The sequence below is a fragment of the Engystomops pustulosus genome, chromosome 2 (assembly GCF_040894005.1).
Source record: "Engystomops pustulosus chromosome 2, aEngPut4.maternal, whole genome shotgun sequence".
Classification (NCBI taxonomy): Eukaryota; Metazoa; Chordata; class Amphibia; order Anura; family Leptodactylidae; genus Engystomops; species Engystomops pustulosus.
The window spans coordinates 129,102,805-129,125,394 of NC_092412.1; the positions used below are offsets into that span (position 1 = coordinate 129,102,805).

Consider the following 22,590-nt stretch of genomic DNA (forward strand, 5'->3'; position numbering starts at 1 on the left):
GTTTTCTTTTGGTCTACTTTCCGCCAGTTTTCAGCGCCCAAAAATGGCTGTGACACATATTAATTCTGTCTGAGTTTCCACTCCGCCAAAGCCACGCCCCTTTTCGGAGAAGAGTCGGAGCAGACGGAAAAAGTAATTTTTTCTGTCCCCGACAGCTAATAAATAGGTCTGAGAGCAGAACATGTGGAGAGAGCGCCACAAAACTGGCGGAAACGCCATAGTAAATGTCCCCCAATGTTTTGTTACTCTGCATGTGCAGCACTGTACCGCTCCACACATGGGGAAAAGATAGCACATGTGATATCTTTACATGTGTTAAGGCGCCATACGCCGTGCATCGCTATGGAGAGGGGAGGGGTCACCACCAGTTTTAAGCAGTCCGTTATAAAACGCATCCAGTTTTTCCCCAATTATGATAATTGGGAAAAACAGACGAAAACGCATGCGTATTTTAAGGGACTGTTTGAAAACGGCCTAAAAACAGGTTCAAAACGCCACATGTGCCAGCAGTAAGTAATGTGGCCCCACACAGCCCCCCAGTAAGTTATGTGCCCCACACAGCCCCCCAGTAAGTAATGTGCCCACAGACAGCCCCCCAGTAAGTAATGTGCCCACACACAGCCCCCCAGTAAGTAATGTGCCCACACACAGCCCCCCAGTAAGTAATGTGCCCACACACAGCCCCCCAGTAAGTTATGTGCCCCACACAACCCCCTCAGTAATGTCCCACACTTAGCCCCTCAGTAAGTACTGTGCCCACACGCCCCCCCCCCAATAATGTCCCCCACGCAGTCCCCCCGGTAATGTGCCCACACATGCGTTTTTTAAGGGACTGCTTAAAAACGGGTTCAAAACATGTGTGCCACCAGTATGTAATGTGCCCACACAGCCCCCCAGTGAGTAAAGTGCCCACACAGGCCCCCAATGAGCAATGTGCCCCACACAGCCCCCCAGTAGTGTGCCCACACTGCCCCCTAGTAAGTAATGTGCCCCACACAGCCCCCCAGTAAGTAATGTGCCCCACACAGCCCCCCAGTAAGTAATGTGCCCACATAGCCCCCTCAGTAATGTGCCTCACACAGCCCCTCAGTAAGTAATGTGCCCACACAGCCCCCTGGTAATTAATGTGCCCCACACGGCCCTCACCAATAATGTCCCCCACACAGCCCCCCAGTAATGTGCCCACACATTCATTTTTTAAGGGAATGCTTAAAAAAGGCCTAAAAACAAGTTCAAAATGGGTTCAAAATGCCACATGTGCCACCAGTAAGTAATGTGCCCACACAGCCCTCCCAGTAATTTGCCCCACACAACCCCCCGGTAATGACCCCCACAAAGCCCCCCAGTAAGTAATGGGCCCACACAGACCCCCCCCCCAGTAATGTGCCCACACAGCCCCCTACTAAGTAATGTGCCCCACATATTTCCACAGTGAGTAATGTCCCCCACACATTTCCCCAGTAATTAATGTCACCACACAGCCCCCCAGTAAGTAATGTGCCCCACACATTTCCCCAGTAATTAATGTCACCACACAGCCCCCCAGTAAGTAATGTGCCCATACAGCCCCCCAGTAAGTAATGTGCCAACACAGCCCCCCAGTAAGTAACGTGCCCACACAGCCCCCCAGTAAGTAATGTGCCCCACACATCCCCCCAGTAAGTAATGTGCCCACAAAGCCCCCCCATTAAGTAATGTGCCCACAGAGCCCCCCAGTAAGTAATGTGCCCACACAGTTAGCCCCATGTTCTCCCCTTTCCCTTAGCTGCTATTGTGTCTCCTCCTAATCTCACTTGTGTGCAGCTCTGTGCATTACTTTCCCCTGCCGGTCAGGTGATCATGAAATCATCATGCAGGGGAAGGTAATGTTCTCATCAGGATCTGTGTCCTGAGTACAGGGATCCTGATGAGAGAGGGGGGGTGCCTGGGCAGGGGGCAGATGTCCTGCGCCTATAGCGCTTTGTGAACATATCACACCGTCACACTGAAGAATTGAAACCAAACTATGCAAACGAAACTAGTTCTCTGCTCGGCTCCACCCCCCTCGCACTGTGATAGGTGGGAACGTTCTGTTCCTACCTAGTCATGACTCACACAGGCGGGAAACTCAAGCATAACTCCGAGACCTGCCAGTGCCAGAACAGCTGGAGCTCTTTCTGTACCCCGCGGGTAGCACTTTGCAGTTCTTTCCCTCTTGCGTTGATGTAAGTGTATGTAAGGTCTTTAGCACTGTTATGTTTAATATTTGCATACATTACATGCTATATGTTTTAGTAGACGGTTTTATACACATAGGTCTCTCAGGGTTGGTGCTAACTTTTGTAATAATGACTAAAGTTTGGTGCTATAGTTCCATTGAATTTTCTTGCATTATATGTGACTGTGGAATTCACCTACCGTACTGTCATGTATCGCAGACTTGCTAACAGTGAAGGTGGTTAAAAGAAATGTAGCACATTTTCAGCTCAGATCCCTTGTAGGTGTGTGCCTGCTGAAAATGAATCTTGGATAAGCGCGAAATTGACGCATTTTGTCAACTGGCTTGTTGCAGTTTGGCTTGTGCTACTGTGTGCGTGACAGGAGGCTCTGCTTCCTCCTTCTGTGTCATTCTTCGTGTCTCTTCAGACCTTCATTCCCTCCTCCTCCTACTTCCCCTTTTGCTGCCCATAAGTAGATGATATAAGCCGATTTATCGGGAATGCTTGTGCGGTCTATCAGGGGCGTTGTTAGGGTAGTAAAAGATCTGGGGCACGGGCCCAAATTCTTATGTACCGGATAGTACAGTAGTGTCCTGTCCTGCATCTACCACCATAATACGTGGTTGCATCAAAAACTGTTCTTATGTACGGCTACAGAATACCCAGGAGAACAATTAGTGACTGCTTTATGATGGCCCACATTTATTAAAGCCCCTGCCACAGTCAGACCGTGCGCCACATTTATAGATCAGATTCTGTCTGAAAGAATTGAATTGCACGCCCTATGTTAAAGGTGCTACAAAAAAAAGTTGGTGCACTCTGTCAGGGAGTGCAGGGGGCGCCAGATTCACGAAGAACGTGCGCCCTTTACACTATCTTCGGGCAAACTGCTCATAGTACACACTTCACTGTTTTTGATAAATGTGGACCAACGTGTCTTCGCATTCTAGTTGTTCTTGTTATTTATTTTCTCTATTAGGTCAAAACTACCATGTCTCTTCTCCCAGCCACACATTGTTCCCGTGGAGCTAACCACACAGACAGTAGAGCACATTTATTAAGGGCCGTACGCCAGTTTTCTGTTGGACTTTGCACGCTCTTTCTAGTGTAAACTGCTTGCACATAAAGTGTCCGCACCACATTTGTGTCACACGTGACCATTTTGTATCGCAACACAAATTTCTGCACCGAAGGGAGTGTTCCGGTGCTCAGTTGGACCGTGCTCCACATTTAACATGCAAAGTCCGACAGAAGTGTGCTGCACGCCCTATGTTTAAGGTACACTAAAAAAAGTTAGTGCACTCTGTCGGGGCAGTGCAGGAGGTGCCAGATTCATGAAGAACGGGCGCCAGAAATCCTTAATCTGGCTCCCCCTGCACACTACACTGGACACTGCACAGAGTACAGACTGCACTGTTCTTAATAAATGTGCTGCAGTATGCTCTTCACTTTCACATTGTTCCATACATCCTGGTCCCCTAGTAGTGTTATCCCCAACACCGCCCCACCAAATACTGCAATGCTGCTTCAGAGAGCGCCTCCTGAAAATAGTAGTAACACATAATGTTCCCCAGCATAACATGTTGTAACATACCCCCATTTTATTCCCCACACTTTAAAATGCTCTTTATCATTCCTTCCCTATATAATGTGTGACACATGTATGTGTGACATCTCGGGTCACTGAAGTGAGGGAGTGGAGTGCTGAGCTGTAGGTCACTACTGCCTTTCACTGACCTGGAGTGACTTATTTCATGTAGCTGTGAGCAGGGTGTCTGCCTGCATCCTGCACTCACTAACCTGCTCCTTATTCTAGGACGGAGGCAGCTCACCCTCACTGCAAACCTGACCAACAGCAGGACACTAAGCGTCCCAAGTCACACAGTGTAGGGCAGAAGCACTGAGAGTGAATAGAGCAGCGCTATGATGGCCCTGAGCAGTGCACGTGCCAGGGCAAGTACTCTGCTTCCTCAGCTAGCTGTGCCTCTGTGTAGGTGGTGTGCAGTATATCCGGGGCACGTGCCCCGGATCTCTTAGCCTAGCGACGCCCCTGCGGTCTATACTTGCCCTGCCACTCAATTTCTAGAAAACTGACTCTTCTCTGCTCATTTTCACATGACTTTTTCTTTTTCATAGGTAAATGGTCAAGATCTCATAACAGTGAATTCTAGAAATTACATTTCATACCAAACCTGAGGGTGCTAGTAGTTTAAAGAGGTAAAATCCCTTTTTTAAAAAAAATCCCCCATTTTTTTTTTTTCAATGACGCCTAACTGAAGAATTCTTTTCAGTGGACTTTTTCACACTTCAGTTTTTTTCAGTCCTCTGTTTAGAACCATCGGCGAGTTCATGGACAATAGTGGAAAAAAAAACTGAAGTGTGAAAAAAAGCCAATTGAAAAGTTTCAATGCCAAACGTTTCAGCCAAAATGGTTTCAGTGAAAAAAAAAAAAAAAAAAAACCTGGCCAATGTGCAACCACCCTAAGGGTGTTGGCACACGTGGTGTTTTTAAGCAGTCTGTCAAACGCATGTGAATTTAGATACATGGTCAAACCTGTCAAAACGCATGCGTTTTCAAAAAATAAAAACTCCATCACCGTAAGACCGGTGCCACACGCACCGCTTTGTCTGCGTTTGAAAACGCAGACAAAGCCGCACCTACCGGGGCGGGCCGCGGCCTGATCGCATCGGCGTTTCTATGGAAACACCTGCGATCGGGAACAAGTTGCCGGTGTTTTGCATTTAATTACCACAAAACACCGGCGGCTTATTCCCGATCGCAGGCGTTTCCGTAGAAACGACAATGCGATCAAGCCGCGGCTCGCCCCAGCAGGCGCGGCTTTGTCTGCGTTTTCAAACCGGCCGAAGGGCGCGTTCACACATTGCATTTTGGTTGCGTTTTCATTGAGTTTAAAATGCATTACAACAGCTCCCCCTCCTGGCCATGTGCTAGCCCGAAATCCAGTCTCGGCAACGACAGGGCCATGGGAATGAGCCCTTAACCAAAGTCAGCTCCATTCTTAGGCCGGTGCCACACGCACCGCTTTGTCTGCGTTTGAAACCGCAAACGCAGACAAAGCCGCGCCCACCATTGCGGTACTATGGCCTGGCTCTCTCCTGTGCGTGGCTGTATGTGTGCCCAGACGAGCATAAGTTTGTGTTACTTGTCCATGTGACAATTTGTCCATGTGACAATAGGACTTTCCAAGTATTGGATTGCCAAGGCAACACAGATTGACAATAAAGCTTTATCGCAAAAACCTTTGACTATTACAGTTGAACATTGCAGCCTGAGGCTAAAGTTCAGTAAATTACCAGCATCCAAAGAGATTCACCAGAGATCAGTGGGCAGAGGACCGTTTGTAACTAGTGGTTGGGTGTATTTAGAGAGTACTTGTCACCAGCAAACCCACACACAGTGCCACCATTGGACATAAATAGACATGTGACTCTGAAGAAAATTCCTGTGGGCAGCATGAGGTTAATTTCTCTTCATTTAGCCAGGTGTCTCTCACCCTCCACACCTTTGTGAGTTAGTTGTCACATAAAACAGTCTTTTTCTTTCAACAGTTTTTTAGTTTTTTTTAACAATCGCATGAAGGCACAATAAACCCCTCACAGGGGGAAAAGTGAAAGACCTAAAACAGCAGTGCATTTGTGCCTAGATGCTAATGTAATATTACTAAAGAGGTCCCAGGAACTCGCTTAAAGCCATTAGTCATAATTTAAAACTTTTATTGATTCAAATTAAAAAGAAAAATAAGAGAATGATCACTATGAAACAACAAATTAAAGGTGACTTAAAAACCTAAAGTTAATTTATTTCAGGGTATTGTAAGAGGGTTTTTTCCCCCGGTACCACAACTGCACCAACCAGAGAGAGGGATCTTCCCCAGGGACAGGAAACCTGAGCATAAAAAACACGCTCCTTCCTACCTTTTATGAAGGTGGGAAGTGAAAAATGAAAAGGAGTTAATCCATTCCGAATATTTAATTTTTGAGCCAATATGAATGAATTCTCTGTTCCTGCATGTTGGTAATTTATTATACTTTAGTCCCAGGCCACAATGATCAGCTGTTCTTCTCGGACGGCCCCTCCCATCTAGTCCTCCCCATGCCTTACGCCTCCTTACTGGTCACAGTTCGTGTCATGTGACCAGAGTGACATCATGTCAGGTCCTTTAGCGTCTTAACAATAGCAAACTGTACCCCATGCATGTATCTAACCACAGGATGTCACAGAAGCCTCCATTGACTTCTACTCCTCTCCATGCAAGCTGCTGTGAGCTCATGTAACCACATGCATGGTGTACAGTTTACTATTGTTAAAATGCTAGAGGACCTGTGACTGTGGTCACATGTCAATGTAACACAAGGAACTGTGTAAAAAGATTGACACAATATTTCCCATCTGTACATAGAGCTTTATACTTCTGTAATTGAATTTTAACAGACGGTCCCAAAGTACAAGGAGGCAGAGCAGTGTTTTGAAGAGACAGAGCTGTCAGTAAGAATAATTGAGCATGGTTTACTGCCAACCTGAAAGAGTCACAGATACTAGATATGAGTCACAAAAGCTAATTTGCATTTTACAAAAACATCTGTAATTAAGGTACAGTGCCCCCAATGGCAGCTAATTTAAGCGATATGTGGAAGGACTTGTAACCCTTTATCAGCAAGCATTGTTAGTCAGGGGGGTCAAAATCTGCTGACCGGTCCTCTTTAGCCCCTTAACCCTCTACGGCGCAGAGGTGCTCGTGGTGTGTAAAGGGGGCTCACGGGCTGAGCCCCATTCATACAAGAGTGGAGGATGTTGCATATTGCTATGTTGCACCGCTAATAACTATTAACCCTTCAGATACCCCCGGCATTTAAAAGCTGGCGGCCCGTGGGCGCCGCCATCTTTCTTCCGATCGTTGGTAGTATTGCAGTATATGGTAGGAACGATCTGACTATTTAGGGTTAATGTACCCTAGAGGGTTTAAGAAATAGTGAAAAAAAAAGTTTAAAAAAAAAAATAAAAAAATAGTAAAAAAAAATTATAAAATATAAAAAATTCTAATCACCCCCCCCCTTTCCCTAGAACTGATATAAAACATAATAACCAGTAAAAATCACAAACACATTAGATATCGCCGTGTCCCAAAATGCCTGATCTATCAAAATATAAAAACGCTTATTGCCGGCGGTGACCTTAGAAACGGGAAATGGCGCCCAAATGTCCAATGTGCGACTTTTATACCATTTTACATCACATAAAAAATGGAATAAAAAGTGATCAAAATGTTGCACAGACCTCAAAATGGTAGCAATGAAAACGTCGGCTCCGTACACCAAACTATGAAAGTTATTAGCGTCAGAAGATGGCAATTTTTCTTTTTTGTACACATTCATTTATTTTTGAAAATCTATTAAAATGCAAAAAAACCTGTACAAATTTGGTATCCCCGCGATCGTACCGAACCAAAGAATAAAGTAGAGGTGTTATTTGGAGCGCACAGTCAAAGTCGTAAAACCTGAGCCCACAAGAACATGCATGTTTTCCAGCTTCCCAGTACGTGGTGTTAGGGATTTTTATGCAGGGCCCCAACAGCCCTCTTGACTTTTGTAAGGTGAGTCCTAATTAACCCTTTGAGGGAGGATGAGATAGCTGCCGGCAGCGAGCTGACAGAGTAAAATGAAAAACACAGTCGGTCTTCCAATGCACTCAAATCAAACTGTTTATTTCAAACAGATACAGCTATATTTTAACACATGAAGATCAGCATTTGGGGTGTTGATAAGATACCTAGATCCTATTGGCCATTATGTTTTTGTACCAGCACATTCTGAGAAAAATGACTAGGCCTTGTTTACAGCCATGCTTATCTACACAATGGCTCCTAGAAGCTTCTTCATAACCAAAATAAATAACAAGAATACAGAGGCCCGAAGGACGGTAAGAAATGCCAAGGATATTGTGAAAAGTCAAACAACAGTTTAAATGAGAAAAATAGCTGAATTAAAACATTTAACCCTATAGCTTCTAAGAGGGAAGCATACCCCCCCCCCAAGGTGGCCGCTGTATCTAAGATGGCGGACAGTAGTCAAGATGGCGTCCGAAACCAGTGCGACCTCCTTAACAATTCCCCCCTTGTTTGAGACTGCAGACCTACAACCTCTTAAAGCGACCTCCTCAAGCTCCAGGTACATACAGGTAGGCTAAGCCCGTACCTGCTGGACTTGTTAACTCTTCACCAGATCCCCCAGAGGCCAGTCACTAAAAGGGTTAAAGGTCTGCACACTCAAATCACATCACTGAGTTCTCATAGTCCATAGGTTTTTAAACAGGCAGCATCATCCTCCGCTCCGGGCACTTCTCCTGTCGTGGTTCTTACCGCTTGGACGGCCATCTGGGACATGGTGGACTTGATGAGGGGGACTACACAACGCGCAATAAGGGACAAGAGCAAAATCACAATCCCCAATATCACCCCCACTTAAAGGAAACCCTTCCAATCCCCCAACCACAAAGGGAAGGACAAAGTGTCCACCCCAGAGTTTCTCTTGAGTTCCCTGGACAGTCCTTCAATCTTTTCACGAGCATGGGTAATGGATCCATAGGGGGCGATGTCATCTGGGATGTATATGTGACAAGCCACTCCCACCATCTTACAGACTCCTCCCTTCTCAGCAAGGGTCATGTCCAAAGCCATGCGGTTCTGGGAAGCATCTCCGATATAATTCACAAATCTCTGTTGATTACAATAAAAAACAGTTACCCAACCAACATCTTTGCTCATAGCTCTCTGGGAAATAATGATCTGTCATGGGGAATACCTGTCCATATCTGATTGTGGGCCTTGTACTCATCTGGGACCCCCCCTTGGCGCTCCCACTGTATCTATATAAACGTTGTCATCTAGGTGCTTCTCTCTCAGACCTCCAGAATCCTTTGGGATTCTCTATCTTTTCTTATGTGTCTGATCACCCTTATCCCTGGGGATCACGAGGAAGGAATACACAAGTGTTATCACCGTACACTCACCTTCCCAGCCTCTAGGCCTGACCTGACTCTCCTATCCCCACAAATACAGTACACATCAGACACTGCTAATACAGGGTTACCTGTGCTGTAAATGTTAAAGAAGGTCATTGTCTTGTTGCACCAACCGTAGGTAAAGTCTCCTACCCTGGGGGCATCCTGGTCAGCCCTATAGATACAGTGATAGTCATGGTTGGGGTGTCCCTGAGCTTACAGTCAGTCAGAAGAGACCAGCTAGCAAGAAGAATAAGTAAGTTTGCAATAGAAAGCGTGGAAGCATGCTGACTTCCCTCTAGCTTCAGACGTGGCACCGGTCAGCAGGACTTGGATAGGACCGTCGTAGCGAGGCTCCAGACTCTCACTCTCTCTCTCTGATGTCTCTCTTCACCACCACGTAGTCTCCAGGCTTCAGGTTATGCGTCCTGAGGTCTCTGTCTGGATCTAAAAAAAAGGAATCAGAAACACTTTTGCGGACCTTTTCCAAGGCCTGGCTCAACTGTGGCATGTTCCACCTGGTTTCCTGCCATCATCTCTAGGGTCTGTGGGAAGTAGGGGCCTAGCCTGGGTGCACAGCCAAAAAGTACTTCAAAGGGGGACAATCCCATCTTTCTGGTGGGTGTGGTCCTAACTGTATGGTGGGCAGCAGGAAAGCACTCGCACCATGGTTTCCCTGTTACTTCCATGGCCTCCCGGATCTCTAACTTAAGAGTGCCATTTAGTCTCTCAAACCCACCACTAACATGGGAAGGGTATGGGGTGTGCAGGGCCTGTTCTACACCCAGGAGGGACAAGGTTTCAGGTCTTTACCTGTCCAGTGAAGTGGGTTCTGCGACCGGACTCTTTGGTCTCCGGAAGTCCAAACCTGCAGAAAAATCTCACTCACCAACTTCTTTGCCTCAGCTCTGGCAGTAGCCTTGGTCATGGGAGAAGCTTCTGGCCACCCTGGAAAGAGATCAATGCACACAGGCACGTATTCCTACGTACCACTTTTTGGTAGCTGGATAAAATCCATCTGCAGTCTCTGGAAGGGATACAGCGGCTTGGGTGTCACCTTCTGTGGGGTCTTTACCACCTTACCCGGGTTGTGGCGGGCACAGACTATACAGGCTTTCACTAGTCTAGTGACAGGGGTAGTAACGCCCGGGCAAACCACTTGCGGTTTATGAGCACTAGCATGGCCATTTTGGATATGTGTGTGTGTCCGTGGGCTACTTGACTTACTGTCGGGTGCAGGGCTCCGGGCAGGCACACCCTCTCTCCCAGCATCCAGGTCCCATTAGCTTGCATCTGGGCTCCAGCTTTCCTCCACACTTCCTTCACTTCTGATGACTCTCGGACCACCAGGGACTGGAACACCTGTGGATCAAACTTTTAGCTCAGAACTCACCGCTGAGACATCAGGACAGTCTCCGGGCCCCATCTGTGCAGCTGCCATCGCCATCCCGTCAGCCACATACTTGCCCTTGGCTTGTGGAGTCACCAAATTGTGTGTGGTTTTACTTTTATTATCCCCACCTCTTGTGGAAGTAAGAGAGCATCCATGAGCTCTATAACCAGCGTGCCATGCTTAAAGGGGGTCCCTGCAGAGGTGAGGAAATCTCCAGCCTTCCATAAGGGTTCATAGTCGTGTTTAGACCTCAAAACTATACCTTGAGTATAGATGTTCGCCCTTTTACCTTTCACCAGCTGTAGCGCTTCCCTGAGTGCCGTCACTTCACCTCCTGCGCTGACCTGTGTGGAGGGAGTGGTTCTGCTTGTACTACCTCATGTGCGCCACTGACCACTGTATATCCAGTGTAGAACCTTCTGTCTTCTCCCGCAGACCTGGAGCCATCTATGAGAAAAAACTCAACATCTGGGTTAATCACCCTTCTCTCCCCCCTCTCTGAATCCTGGAAGACTGGCGATAGAACGAAGGATTCAGAGCTGTGCACCTTATCAGTGTATCCTGGGGCATCAGGAGTGCACACTGGAGTCTGAGCTGTCTGGCCTTTGCTCAGATGCTTGGGCTGTACTTGGGTTAGTACACTGTGCAAGGTATGTGGGGTTTGCACAGTAACTGAGTGATCTAGGGTCTCTTAGGATCAACTCACTGGTCTTGCTGAGCAGATTGCTGGCTGCAGCTACTGACACATGAGGGGCTCCCCACACGACTGAGTCTAACTGGGCCTAAGAGTAGGTCACTGGGGAGGCCACCACGTTCCTGGGCTAAGACACCTGTCTCCTAGATACTCTGTGTAAAATAAAATAAAAGGTCTGGTTCAGTGGCATGTGCCTAGGTACAGGGCAGACTTGCCAGCTTAGGGCTATGCAATGCATCAATTGCCTCCTGACTAAGGGCAAATGGGGAAGAGGCAATTCAGTCAGAAAGGGGCAGCATTAGGCTGGAGGCAACAGACCTTATCCCAGGCTGCAGGAGCTGGCCAGTCCTAGAAACATGTGAAGAGGCTTAGGGCCTCAGGGCAGGGGCACATTCTGGACTGCCAGCTTTCTTCCCTCTGTCAGGTATCTGCCTGTGGCTGAGAAGCAGTGGCCTAGGAAGACCACCTTCTCCTGGCAATACTGGAGTTTGTCTCTGGAAACTTTGCAACCCTTCTGGAACAGAAAACACATAAGGTCAATAAATGCATCCTGGCAAACAAAAACAGTAGGTCATCCGCATACTGAAAGGAGAACATCCAGTAAGGGGCCAGTCTGCCAGTCTACTCCCTGTAGGGCCGTGGGGTATTGGCTGGGTGAGTTTTACCCCCCCTTGTGGGAATCTACATCAGGTACTGGAATACTGAACTGGTAAAGGCAAATAGGTCCTGGCAATCCTCATGTAGGGGCACAGAGAGGAAAACATTTGCCAAATCAATAACAGTGAATAATATGTCACGCTCAGGGACTGCTGCCAGTTTGGGCTAGGGACCACTGGGCTTCGGTACACTCATTGGCAGCTTGGAGGTCATGGACCATGCTACATGTATCCGGCTGTTCTTTCTGAGTCTTTTCTTGACCGGGAATGGGCTAAAATCATCATCGGACTAGCAGGGGAGAGTTCTACAATGCAAGGCGATAACTCTGTTTGGGGGGGCTGTTCTCGCTGACATCCTTGTCCATAACCACCCCCCTTGTCTTGCCCTGTCGGGGCCGTCTCCGCCACTCACTACAGTAATGTCTCCTCCCCGCAACGCCCACTTGGGTTGGTCGGTTGAGACTTCCGGAGATGTTGTCAGTGTCACTTTGCCATGGTCTGTGAAACTGGTCTCTGTTTCCCTCTGAACGTCAATGTCAGAGTCCCTCCACCACATCTCCAGCCCAGTGTTCTGTGCTACCTATAAAGTTCTGGCCAGACTCCAACGTCTCAATAAAATCCAGGTACACTTAAGATGGTTTTTAATCAAAAAGGAACAAAAGTCAGTCATAGGCTCTGTAATACAGTTGGGGGGCTCATTCTTGCTTAGTCTGTTCATGGGGTACACAGGAGGACATCACATCATACTGTATTCTTGTTCCACAACCAAATAAATTCCTTCAAGTCTTTCCTAGATTGTCAGGGAGAAGTCCAAACGCAGCGATCTACCCCTCCCAAATGTAAATGTTCTCACTAGCCTGTAAACCACGAGATAACAGAACACAGATTCCAAGCAACTCAATATGGAGAAATTCAGTTTTCCGTGAACATCAAGGTCACATAAGACAGACACAGCATTCAGGCAAGGCCTTAGACTTACATGTCAGTCCTTTACAAAACAAAACGCAGCTCCAACAGCCCCCACCCTTTTGTTAACCCCTTAAATGCCAGAAAGCAGGTACCGGAGACATTGTAACACTTTTTCATAGTAATTTTTCTCTAATTGTCGGGATCAATAAATTTTAATAATACTCCCACACTCAAAGACCCCTAGCAGACGCCCCAAGCATGGTCAGCTGTTATCCTACAAAGCCCCACAACATGGCCGCCACTGAAAAATAAACTGTCTTAAGATGGCCGCCACTGAAGGATGGTAGGGCGTGTCATCTTCTCTAACCACCAGATACAGGGGTGGAGTCTGGGTTACAGGGGCCATTTTTCTCTCCAAGGAAAATATAATAAAATCTCTTTTTTCTCAAATTCTTTCCACATCAAAAACTTTGAAATGTCCCTTATCGCCTGTCTCTTTCTTCATTGGGCACTCTGAAGGATTCCTGTCACTCTGTCCTGGTCCGTCCGTCAAAGTCAGAGGCTCTAAGTGTCTGTTTCCAAAGTTTTCTCACTTGTACATTCATCAGATCATCTGACACATCCCAAAACCTTCAAACCTTCAATACTTTTTACTTCAAACCCAAAACTACCAGCCCTTATGTCCGATCATGTCAACTTGCACTTTTCCATCAGTCCTACTTAACTCAACAACCTTTTGTCTACTTACATCATCTTTCCCCTCCATGTGGGACACAATCTGAGTAGCTTTTCTATGTCCGCACCCTTGGCTTACTTTACTTTGCTTACTTCCCATCACAAATGTCTACAACTGCAACACTGCCAAACCTGTCCCCCACAGATACAACGAATCCGACACCTTGTGTGACCGACCCCAAAGAAACTAGATACCAGACTTCCACAGAGGACTCTTTACCAAGTCTCCCTTATTGACTCTTAACCAAATCAACTCTCTTCACTGAACTACTCTCTCCTTGACTCTTTACCAAGTCAACTCTCTTACTGACTCTTTACCAAGTCACTACTAGTTCTTAAAGTCATCCACAAAGTCGTTCAGACTCCAAAATGAAGCTAAACGCACACTTGATCAGAGTGGGTCTCCGCTGCACGTGCACAAATTGAGCTCTATACCTCTATGGGCAACCCTATTGGCACCAGTCAAACAGTACTATAGACACTATGATAATCTGACAATCACAACAAAGTATCTCCTACTTTAGCAGTGCGGACCTCTAAGGGCTACTCCCTCCCGTCCCACAGTTTCAGCTAACACCACAGACTGTCTGAGCATCCGTCACTGTCCAGTCTCTGTTCAGTCTCTGTCCATCACCTTACAAAGTGGTTCTTTGCCAAAAACTATGAGCTTAGGTTACAGTGAACAACGGTGGCAAATATATAACACAGAGACAGTCTTACCCGGTCCGTCCAACCAGTGAACCAGAAGTGACATATCAAGGTAGACAAGAAAAATTAATATCTTACCCTGAGAGCTCTCTGGTCAGTTCTGTTTACCGAGCCGACGGGGACACTTCACGGAGGCTGTCTCGGTGCTGTTGTTGTTTACTCCTAAACCCACCCAGATGGACGCCAAATATTGTTAGGGATTTTTATGCAGGGCCCCAACAGCCCTCTTGACTTTTGTAAGGTGAGTCCTAATTAACCCTTTGAGGGAGGATGAGATAGCTGCCGGCAGCGAGCTGACAGAGTAAAATGAAAAACACAGTCGGTCTTCCAATGCACTCAAATCAAACTGTTTATTTCAAACAGATACAGCTATATTTTAACACATGAAGATCAGCATTTGGGGTGTTGATAAGATACCTAGATCCTATTGGCCATTATGTTTTTGTACCAGCACATTCTGAGAAAAATGACTAGGCTTTGTTTACAGCCATGTTTATCTACACAATGGCTCCTAGAAGCTTCTTCATAACCAAAATAAATAACAAGAATACAGAGGCCCGAAGGACGGTAAGAAATGCCAAGGATATTGTGAAAAGTCAAACAACAGTTTAAATGAGAAAAATAGCTGAATTAAAACATTTAACCCTATAGCTTCTAAGAGGGAAGCATACCCCCCCCCCCCCCAAGGTGGCCGCTGTATCTAAGATGGCGGACAGTAGTCAAGATGGCGTCCGAAACCAGTGCGACCTCCTTAACAGTGGTATGTTAAAATAAATAACATTACGGGAAACTAAAATTTGTTACGTACAAAATAAGCCCTCACACAGCTCTGTACACGGAAACATTTAAAAGTTATGGATTTTTGAAGGTGGAGAGCGAGAAATGAGCGGAAAAAAAAAGCCTGCGTCCTTAAGCGGTTAAAATCCAATTGTCACAGAGAAAAATATTTCTGCTGGGGCTACAAATTTAAAATATACATTTTCTGCTTGCATACAAATTCAACTTATGAACAGACCTACAGAACACATTTTGTGTGTAACCAAGGGACTTCCTGTACAATTTACACAGCAGACAAGGAGCATTTAATGTGGTCTCACAGGACCCATTGAAGAGAAAGGAAAAAGAAAGTATTATCCATTTGTACGATATGCATACATGGTCTTTTCCATAGGAATATATGCATAAACATCGGATGGATTATAAGAATAGGCGTGCAAAGTAAACCGTATGCCAGTACAGTTAAATGTTTAGTATAGACCAGTGATGGCAAACCTTTTTTACACAGAGTGCCCAAACTACAACCAAAACCCACTCTTTTTTTTTCACAAAGTGCCTAGTAACTTATTACTTCCTGCGTTGTCACAGGTTTAAACTATATAGGCACCTGAGGACACCAATACAATAGAAAGAAGACGTAGTTTGGATTATCATTGTAGTTTCCTTTTGGGGTCCTGGGCTGCCTGGGACCACAAGAAAAGTTGAGTCCTGTCTGGCGAACCCTGCCCTGCGGTGATGGCCTGGCTGCCCATACGCATCATCGGGGAGCAGCGAGCTGTCTCATTTTAACCCATTCATTATAATGTACTAATGGCACATTGTAATGAATGAGGAGGAAAATCCCCATATACTGCCATACTGTAGTATGGCAGTATATGATAGGATCGACCAGACAACCTAGTCTGAAAAATAGTGAAAGTAAAGATTAAAAAAAAGTTTAAAAAAAAAATTATAATAAAAAAAAAAAATAAAAGTTCAAATCACCCCCCCTTTCCCTAGAACTGATATAAATATCAGAAAGTCGCAAAAAATATTACACCACCCACAGCTCCGTACACCAAAGTATGAAAAAGTTATTGGTGCCAGAAGATGGCAAAATCAGAAAGAAATATTTTTGTACAGGAGGTTGTAATTTTTGTAAATGTATGAAATCATTATAAAACCTTTATTCTTTGGGTCGGTATGATTACTGAGGTACCAAATTTGTATAGAAGACATGTAATTTGTGGCGCACAGTGACAGCTGTAAAATCCAAGTCCACAAGAAAACGGTGCAAATGCGTTTTTTCACCATTTTCACTGCATTTGGGGTTTTTTTCCCTGCTTCCCCGTACACAGCATGGGATAGTAAATACTGTCACTATGAAGTGCAATTTGTTACGCAGAAAATAAGCTGTCACAGAGCTCTTTATGTGGAAAAATAAGTTATAGATTTTTGAAGGTGGGGAGTGAAAATGGAAGTGAAAAAACTAAAAAGAGCCAGGTCGTTAAATTATTACAGAGGTATAACCACTAATCATGACACTTGTCAGATTCTATAAAAATATTGTCTAATCACCCAAGTGAAAACTGACTGCAGAGGCAAGGGTTAAAAGGCATGGTTCTATGAAATGTAGAGCTTAGATGAGATATGGTTGTAATAAATTATGGGTTATGAGGTCCCTTATGTTAGGTGCTATGGGGAAGTTACCTTTGCCCTATAAGATGACATAGATAGCGCCTGGTCCGTAGACCAACCGCTCCCACCCCCTCTGTGATTTTCCTCTCTCTTTTAATAGAAATGTAAATTGATTTCCTGTGTCCCTTGAATTGAACTTTTTATTGATATGGACTTGGTGGCACCAAGTCCCTTATGCACCAACCATGTGTCCTAAAATGGCTACTTAAGAACATGACAAAATACTTCAAAGAAACCCTGGTCATAAATCCAATATTTCAATTTCTGGTCAACAAGTTTGATATTGTTGAATTAACAAATTCATTCTTCTCAGGAGACCCATGGTAGAAGATATGACATAATTTGGAAATATGTCCCCAACTTTCCTCCTTGATTCAGGTGTAGCCACGCCCCTCTCGCATGACCAAAGAGGCGGATTAGGTGGTTAGTTAAAAGTAATTGGGGTCAGTCCATGGAAATGCATTGTTCGCAGGGCGGTCCAAGGTTTTTATCGGTTTCTCCACCAAGGATCTCTATGCCAATCCATTTTGTAAGAGGTCTGCTTTTTCTTTATTTTATCCCTTTTTATTTTACTGTTTTACTCTTATGTATGTCCGATATTTCACCATTTTTGTAACTATTAAGCATTGTACGTATTTTGCGTATTAAATTGTCATTTAATATGTTTTTCCTTGTGCTCTATATGCTCCCATAACTCTGTAGAGATGATTTACCACTAAGCCTTGTTACCTTGTGTGTGCCTGTTTGCAATAGCTATAGACAGTGTGGGTCCCAGTGAACTGTACGACAGCTAGAAGAGTGTGTGTATGGGGGCGTCTTGTAAGCCGTAATTGCGAGTGATGGCAGCTGTGACAATGTGTGGGCGTGCGACTGTAGCGGGGAGCAGTAGTGTTCCATAGGCATGTAAGTGGTTGGGGCGTACATGGTGTGGTTGTGCGCCCCCTGGGCTTTGCATACATGGTATGTGGTGACTGGGATACGAATGCATTTGGTTTCCCTGACACGAGAATTTAGCTGAGTGCTTGGGAGTAGGAAATAGCATAAGGGCATTTTGTGTAAATGGGTGGAGCTTGAGGGATAAATTACGTGGTTCCTTAGCATAGGAGCACCTTGTGCTTGGACTCCCGGTGAGGGGGGGGGGTCATGACAAATCACTGGGTGCACTTACACCAGGGAACCAGGGTGGGTTGATACTAATTTGGCCTCGTCTTTGACCAAGTTAAATATGTATCTAAAAAGTCAAGGGAAAACACTACGAGTAGTTTCATTTATGGTGTTTTGGCTTGGGGGTGCATTTTCATGTTTTGCATCTGTTAAAATTTGTGGCAAATTTGAAGCTTTCTGGAAATGTAAGCACACCTTAACATTATTTTTATTCTTTTTCACTCCTCAGAGACCACAATTTAAGAAATGAATAAATATCCTGATAATGTGCTTTTCACAGAGGAAGCTTTGCTGGGTCAGCATAGAAGAAAACGAATGAGAAAAGACACTGCTACTCACCAGAGAGAGAATATACGTGAAGCAGTGTGTGCTGTACTAAATTCTGGTGGCGGAATAGTAATAATTCCAAGTTCTGACAAGGATTTTAAGTATAGTACAGATGGATTAGGACTGGACCTTGAAAATGAATTAAATAAACTGATATGTGGCTTGCCTTCACCTGATTACTATGAGTTTTCTCAAGAAGGCTCAGATTTAATTATATTTGTTAAAACCTGGGGCAGGCAAAAAAAATATCCAAAGCTATGTACTGCAGATACTGGTTTATACATACGAAATTTCACCTCAAAGAAAATTGCAACCGCTATGCAGGTGGAAGACCTTATAGAAAGAAAGTCACAAGGGGAAGGAAAGAGATTCTGCTCTTCTACAGTACCAGTGGATAAAAGTGTCATAGAAAGTTTGCTAAAAAGAGAGTATCTGTGTCTGAATGAAAAACTTGAGTTCTCAGAATCAAATTATGTTGACTTTAAAGATTTTAGTTCTGAAAAGTATCTACAGAGAATCAGAGAAGAAATGAAATTGTATTTCTCAGCATTTGGAAATAGCAGTGGAGGATACTTGATAATTGGAGTAGATGATAAAGGAACAGTAAAAGGTTGTGCAAGAGAAAGCAACCGTTCAGATCTTAAATGTTACATTGAAGAATATATAAAACGTATGATATTTGTCCACCTTGGCGACTGCAAACAGAAGAATGAGTTTCACACTCTCACAATTAAAGATGTTCGGAATGAGAATAATCATTCAGGATTTGTAATTTGTTTGGAAATAAAGCCAGTTTGTTGTCTCTGCTTTGTCAAAGATCCGCAGTCTTGGATCTTTAACGGCAAACCTGTGCAATTGTCTGCATCTGAGTGGGTAAAGATCGTGGCTGCCCATGGCTCAGGTAAATTTTGTTCTACTTTTGTTTACTTACAAGTAAGCTATGTAGAAGCCTGAACATTTCCCTACAGTTTAAAGATGTGCTTTACTCCAGAATTCATTAGATTGCATTATCCCACCAAATTACATTTATGGCACAGTGGTTGGATAAGAGTCTGTTAACGTGTAGCCTGAAAGAACAAGTATGTAAAGATTTTGTTTCACATTGTTTTTTATTGAGCTTTTGTAGGGTTATCCAAAAGAAATACAAATTGATAATATGCAACCACACCATGTCAAATGAAAACATCTAGCTGCATATAGTACAAATGTATAGGAAAATGGCAAATGTAAAATTGCTAACATACGCAAAAAGAAAAGGGATGTATGAGGGGGGAGCAAAGACCCTTAAAGGAAATGACCAAACAATATGTGAAGATTTTGAACGCTAATCTAGTCTAAAAGAGACCATAGAGTTTTTACACTTTAGTGGAACAGGTTTGACCTCCATCTCCCTTGAACTTAACAGAACATGAATGCTCTGCTTTGCATATTTATTTGAGTGGTGACAAGGATAGTAATTTACATTTGAGCCATTTAATTGGAGGTGTACCATTCTCTGGCTCTTTACTGATTGTAACTCACAGTGACTAACATCTAGAAATTTGGGGTTTGGTCACATGAGATGGTGTAAAGTGACATTGCGTCTTTGACCACAAGATTCATACACTATTTCCCTATCCTCAAATCTGCAATGATTTATCATCTAGCAGCAGCCACTCTAACTGTAATGCATTTTAAAATGTGCTAAAAAGACTTTTAGGACTAGACGTCGATTCATTAGTATTTTGCTCTCTTCCTTAACAATGGAAAATTTTTAATTCATAATTTTTCATACTTGATCTATGAAATGCATGAATTTAGTAGAACATTTTGGCAGAGGACCATTTTATGCCAATATTAAGTCTGAATATTGACAACCCTCTTGTCTAACTATTGTGGTGTTTAGTAGTGGGAGTATCTTGATCCCTTAAGGACGAAAGGTTCTTTCGCTCATTTCTTGCTCTCCACCTTAAAAAAAAAATCCATAACTTTTTTAAACTATTCGGGGAAGAGACGATCGGATCTAAGATGGTGACGACCCACGCGCTGCCATCTTTTAAATGCTTACTAAAGTAAGCAGCTCCCAGCTCCTAACCGTGTTAAAATGCTAGCTTTATCGGAACCCTCACACTGCAGGGCCATAGCCTTTGAATAGAGGACCAAGCTCACAATGGGACAGCGTATTCATAAGAGGGTGGTCCGCGACGCTGCTTCTGCTCCGGACCGCGCCTTCCAAGCCATAGGCCGACGGTGACTGCCTCCTCATACAGCACCCTCATGAACACGTTGGACCGCTGTAAATTCGGTACAGCATTCTGTGTTTATTGCGCTGCAGTGCCTGCTAGCATTATCGGAGGGTTCCAATAATGCTAGCAATGTAACACTGCTAGATCTGTTGTAGCACTAGGAGCTGCTGACTTAAAAAAAAACGCACTAAGAGCTGCTTATTAAAGGGTGACTGGTCCTCTTAAATATAATCTAATTTGCGCCAGAAAGTGGCGTAAATTTATAGCTCAACTCTACACCTGCTTCTAGGTAAACACTTACAGTGAAACTGCTCACTGAGGCACACCGTGTATACACGTCACACCTATGGGTCACCTTGGACTCAATGTTGCTTCCTATAGTGTCAAAACACCAGAGATACTATGGCTGAAATAAAACATAAAAAACCTATTGTGTCCACACACCGTGAACAAGCCAAAGTATAAATCACATACAAGAGATAATATGAAAAATCTTTATTAATTAGTCATACAGAAAGCTATTTAGCAAACAAAGTATTAAAATGTGCAGCCACCAGGTTTGATGCGCGGACAATAGAAGTCAAGCCCTTAGGGCATTACAGAGACCAAACCATGTTCCTTAGTGAGGGCTTAGAACATACATACTTGAAGTATAGAGAATGCCAACTGAAGCTAGAAGCGCTTCCTGTGTAGAGCTCACCCGTGTGAGAAGCCTGAATGAAGCAAAAAAGCTTTCTTACCCATATCGTAGGTTTGGTTGGTATCTGTGCCCTGGGTGACTCCAGCCCCGACACACATTTCAGCTCCAATGAGCCTTCGTCTGGGGGTCGAAGGCTCATTGGAGCCTTATAAGCCCTCACTAAGGAACATGGTTTGGTTTATGTAATGCCGTAAGGCAGTGATGGCAAACCTTTTACAGGCCGAGTGCCCAAACACCAACCAAAATCCACTTATTTACCGTAAAGTGCCAACATGGCATTTTAAGCAATAACTTCTACATCTTTTAATTGTATCGGCTGCCCGAGGCCACCAATAAAGTTGAAAGAAGGAGGGCAAATTCAGACCATCATTGTAGCTTCCCTTCAGGGTCTCTCTGTACAGGAAGAATGGTTGGTCCAACAGGATGACCTCCAAAGATCTTCTGTCAAACTGTTTTCATTTTTCCCTCCGTTCCAAACAGTCAATGAAGTGTCGCTTTAAAATAGTGCTAAGAGCAGCATCTCTTAAATTGCCTGAGACTGCAGGAAGATGCGGTGGATTTGGTCCTGCTTTGTGAACTCTATCATGGGGCGATGGCCTGAGCACCCACAAAAAGGGCTCTGAGTGCCACCTCTGGCACCTGTGCCATAGGTTCGCCACCACTGCCCTAAGGGCTAGACTTCTATTGTCCACCCATCAAACCTGGTGGCTGCACATTTTAATGCTTCGTTTGCTAAATAGCTTTCTGTATGTCTAATTAATAAAGATTTTTCATATTATCTCTTGTATGTGATTTATACTTTGGCTTGTTCACATTGTGTGGACACATTGGGGCAGATTTATCAAGCTATCTAAAAGTCAGAATATTTCTAGTTGTCCATGGCAACCAATCACAGCTCCCCTTTAAAATATTCATGAGCATTGGTAAACTGAAAGCTGAGCTGTGATTGGTTGCCATGGGCAACTAGAAATATTCTGACTTTCAGACAGCTTGATAAATCTGCCCCAATAGGTTCTATTCAATCTGGCAGTGTAAGCCGCCTTAAATCTCCCTCAATCTGACCATGGATGCTCAGAATCTCCTGCCTTCTCTCAGTTCTGTTTCACAATTTATACTTTTTCAATGCTTTTTTCATTATTTTGCATTTACAGAGCCTGCTCTGGAGGTGCAGTTTGAAAGACTTACTATTGAGGAAAGACCACCACTGGCTAAACAAGTCTACACAAAGAAGGGGATGAAAACATTACTGAAGTTACAGAACAATCTATTTGGCAGTATGTAAACCGTTACAAAATCTTTTTGGGAAGATAAACTTCACAAGTGTCCTGAACACTTATTAGAAATTTGTTAGAAACCTGAATGTCGAAAAATTCTGCTCCGCTTTCTAATTCAAATTTTTAACTAGGTTA

The 22,590-nt window shown here is 44.4% G+C and overlaps 1 protein-coding gene across 1 annotated transcript in view; it reads left to right on the forward strand.

Annotated features, from left to right (window-relative positions):
* The first annotated feature begins 1,890 nt into the window (after positions 1-1,890).
* Positions 1,891-22,590, forward strand: part of LOC140118453 (schlafen family member 9-like) — a 30,368-nt gene continuing 9,668 nt past the window's right edge. The window contains 3 exon segments of the mRNA XM_072136394.1: positions 1,891-2,204; positions 18,159-19,157; positions 22,333-22,455. Of these exon segments, the coding sequence (XP_071992495.1) occupies positions 18,176-19,157; positions 22,333-22,455 (1,105 nt within the window). The 5' untranslated portion in view covers positions 1,891-2,204; positions 18,159-18,175.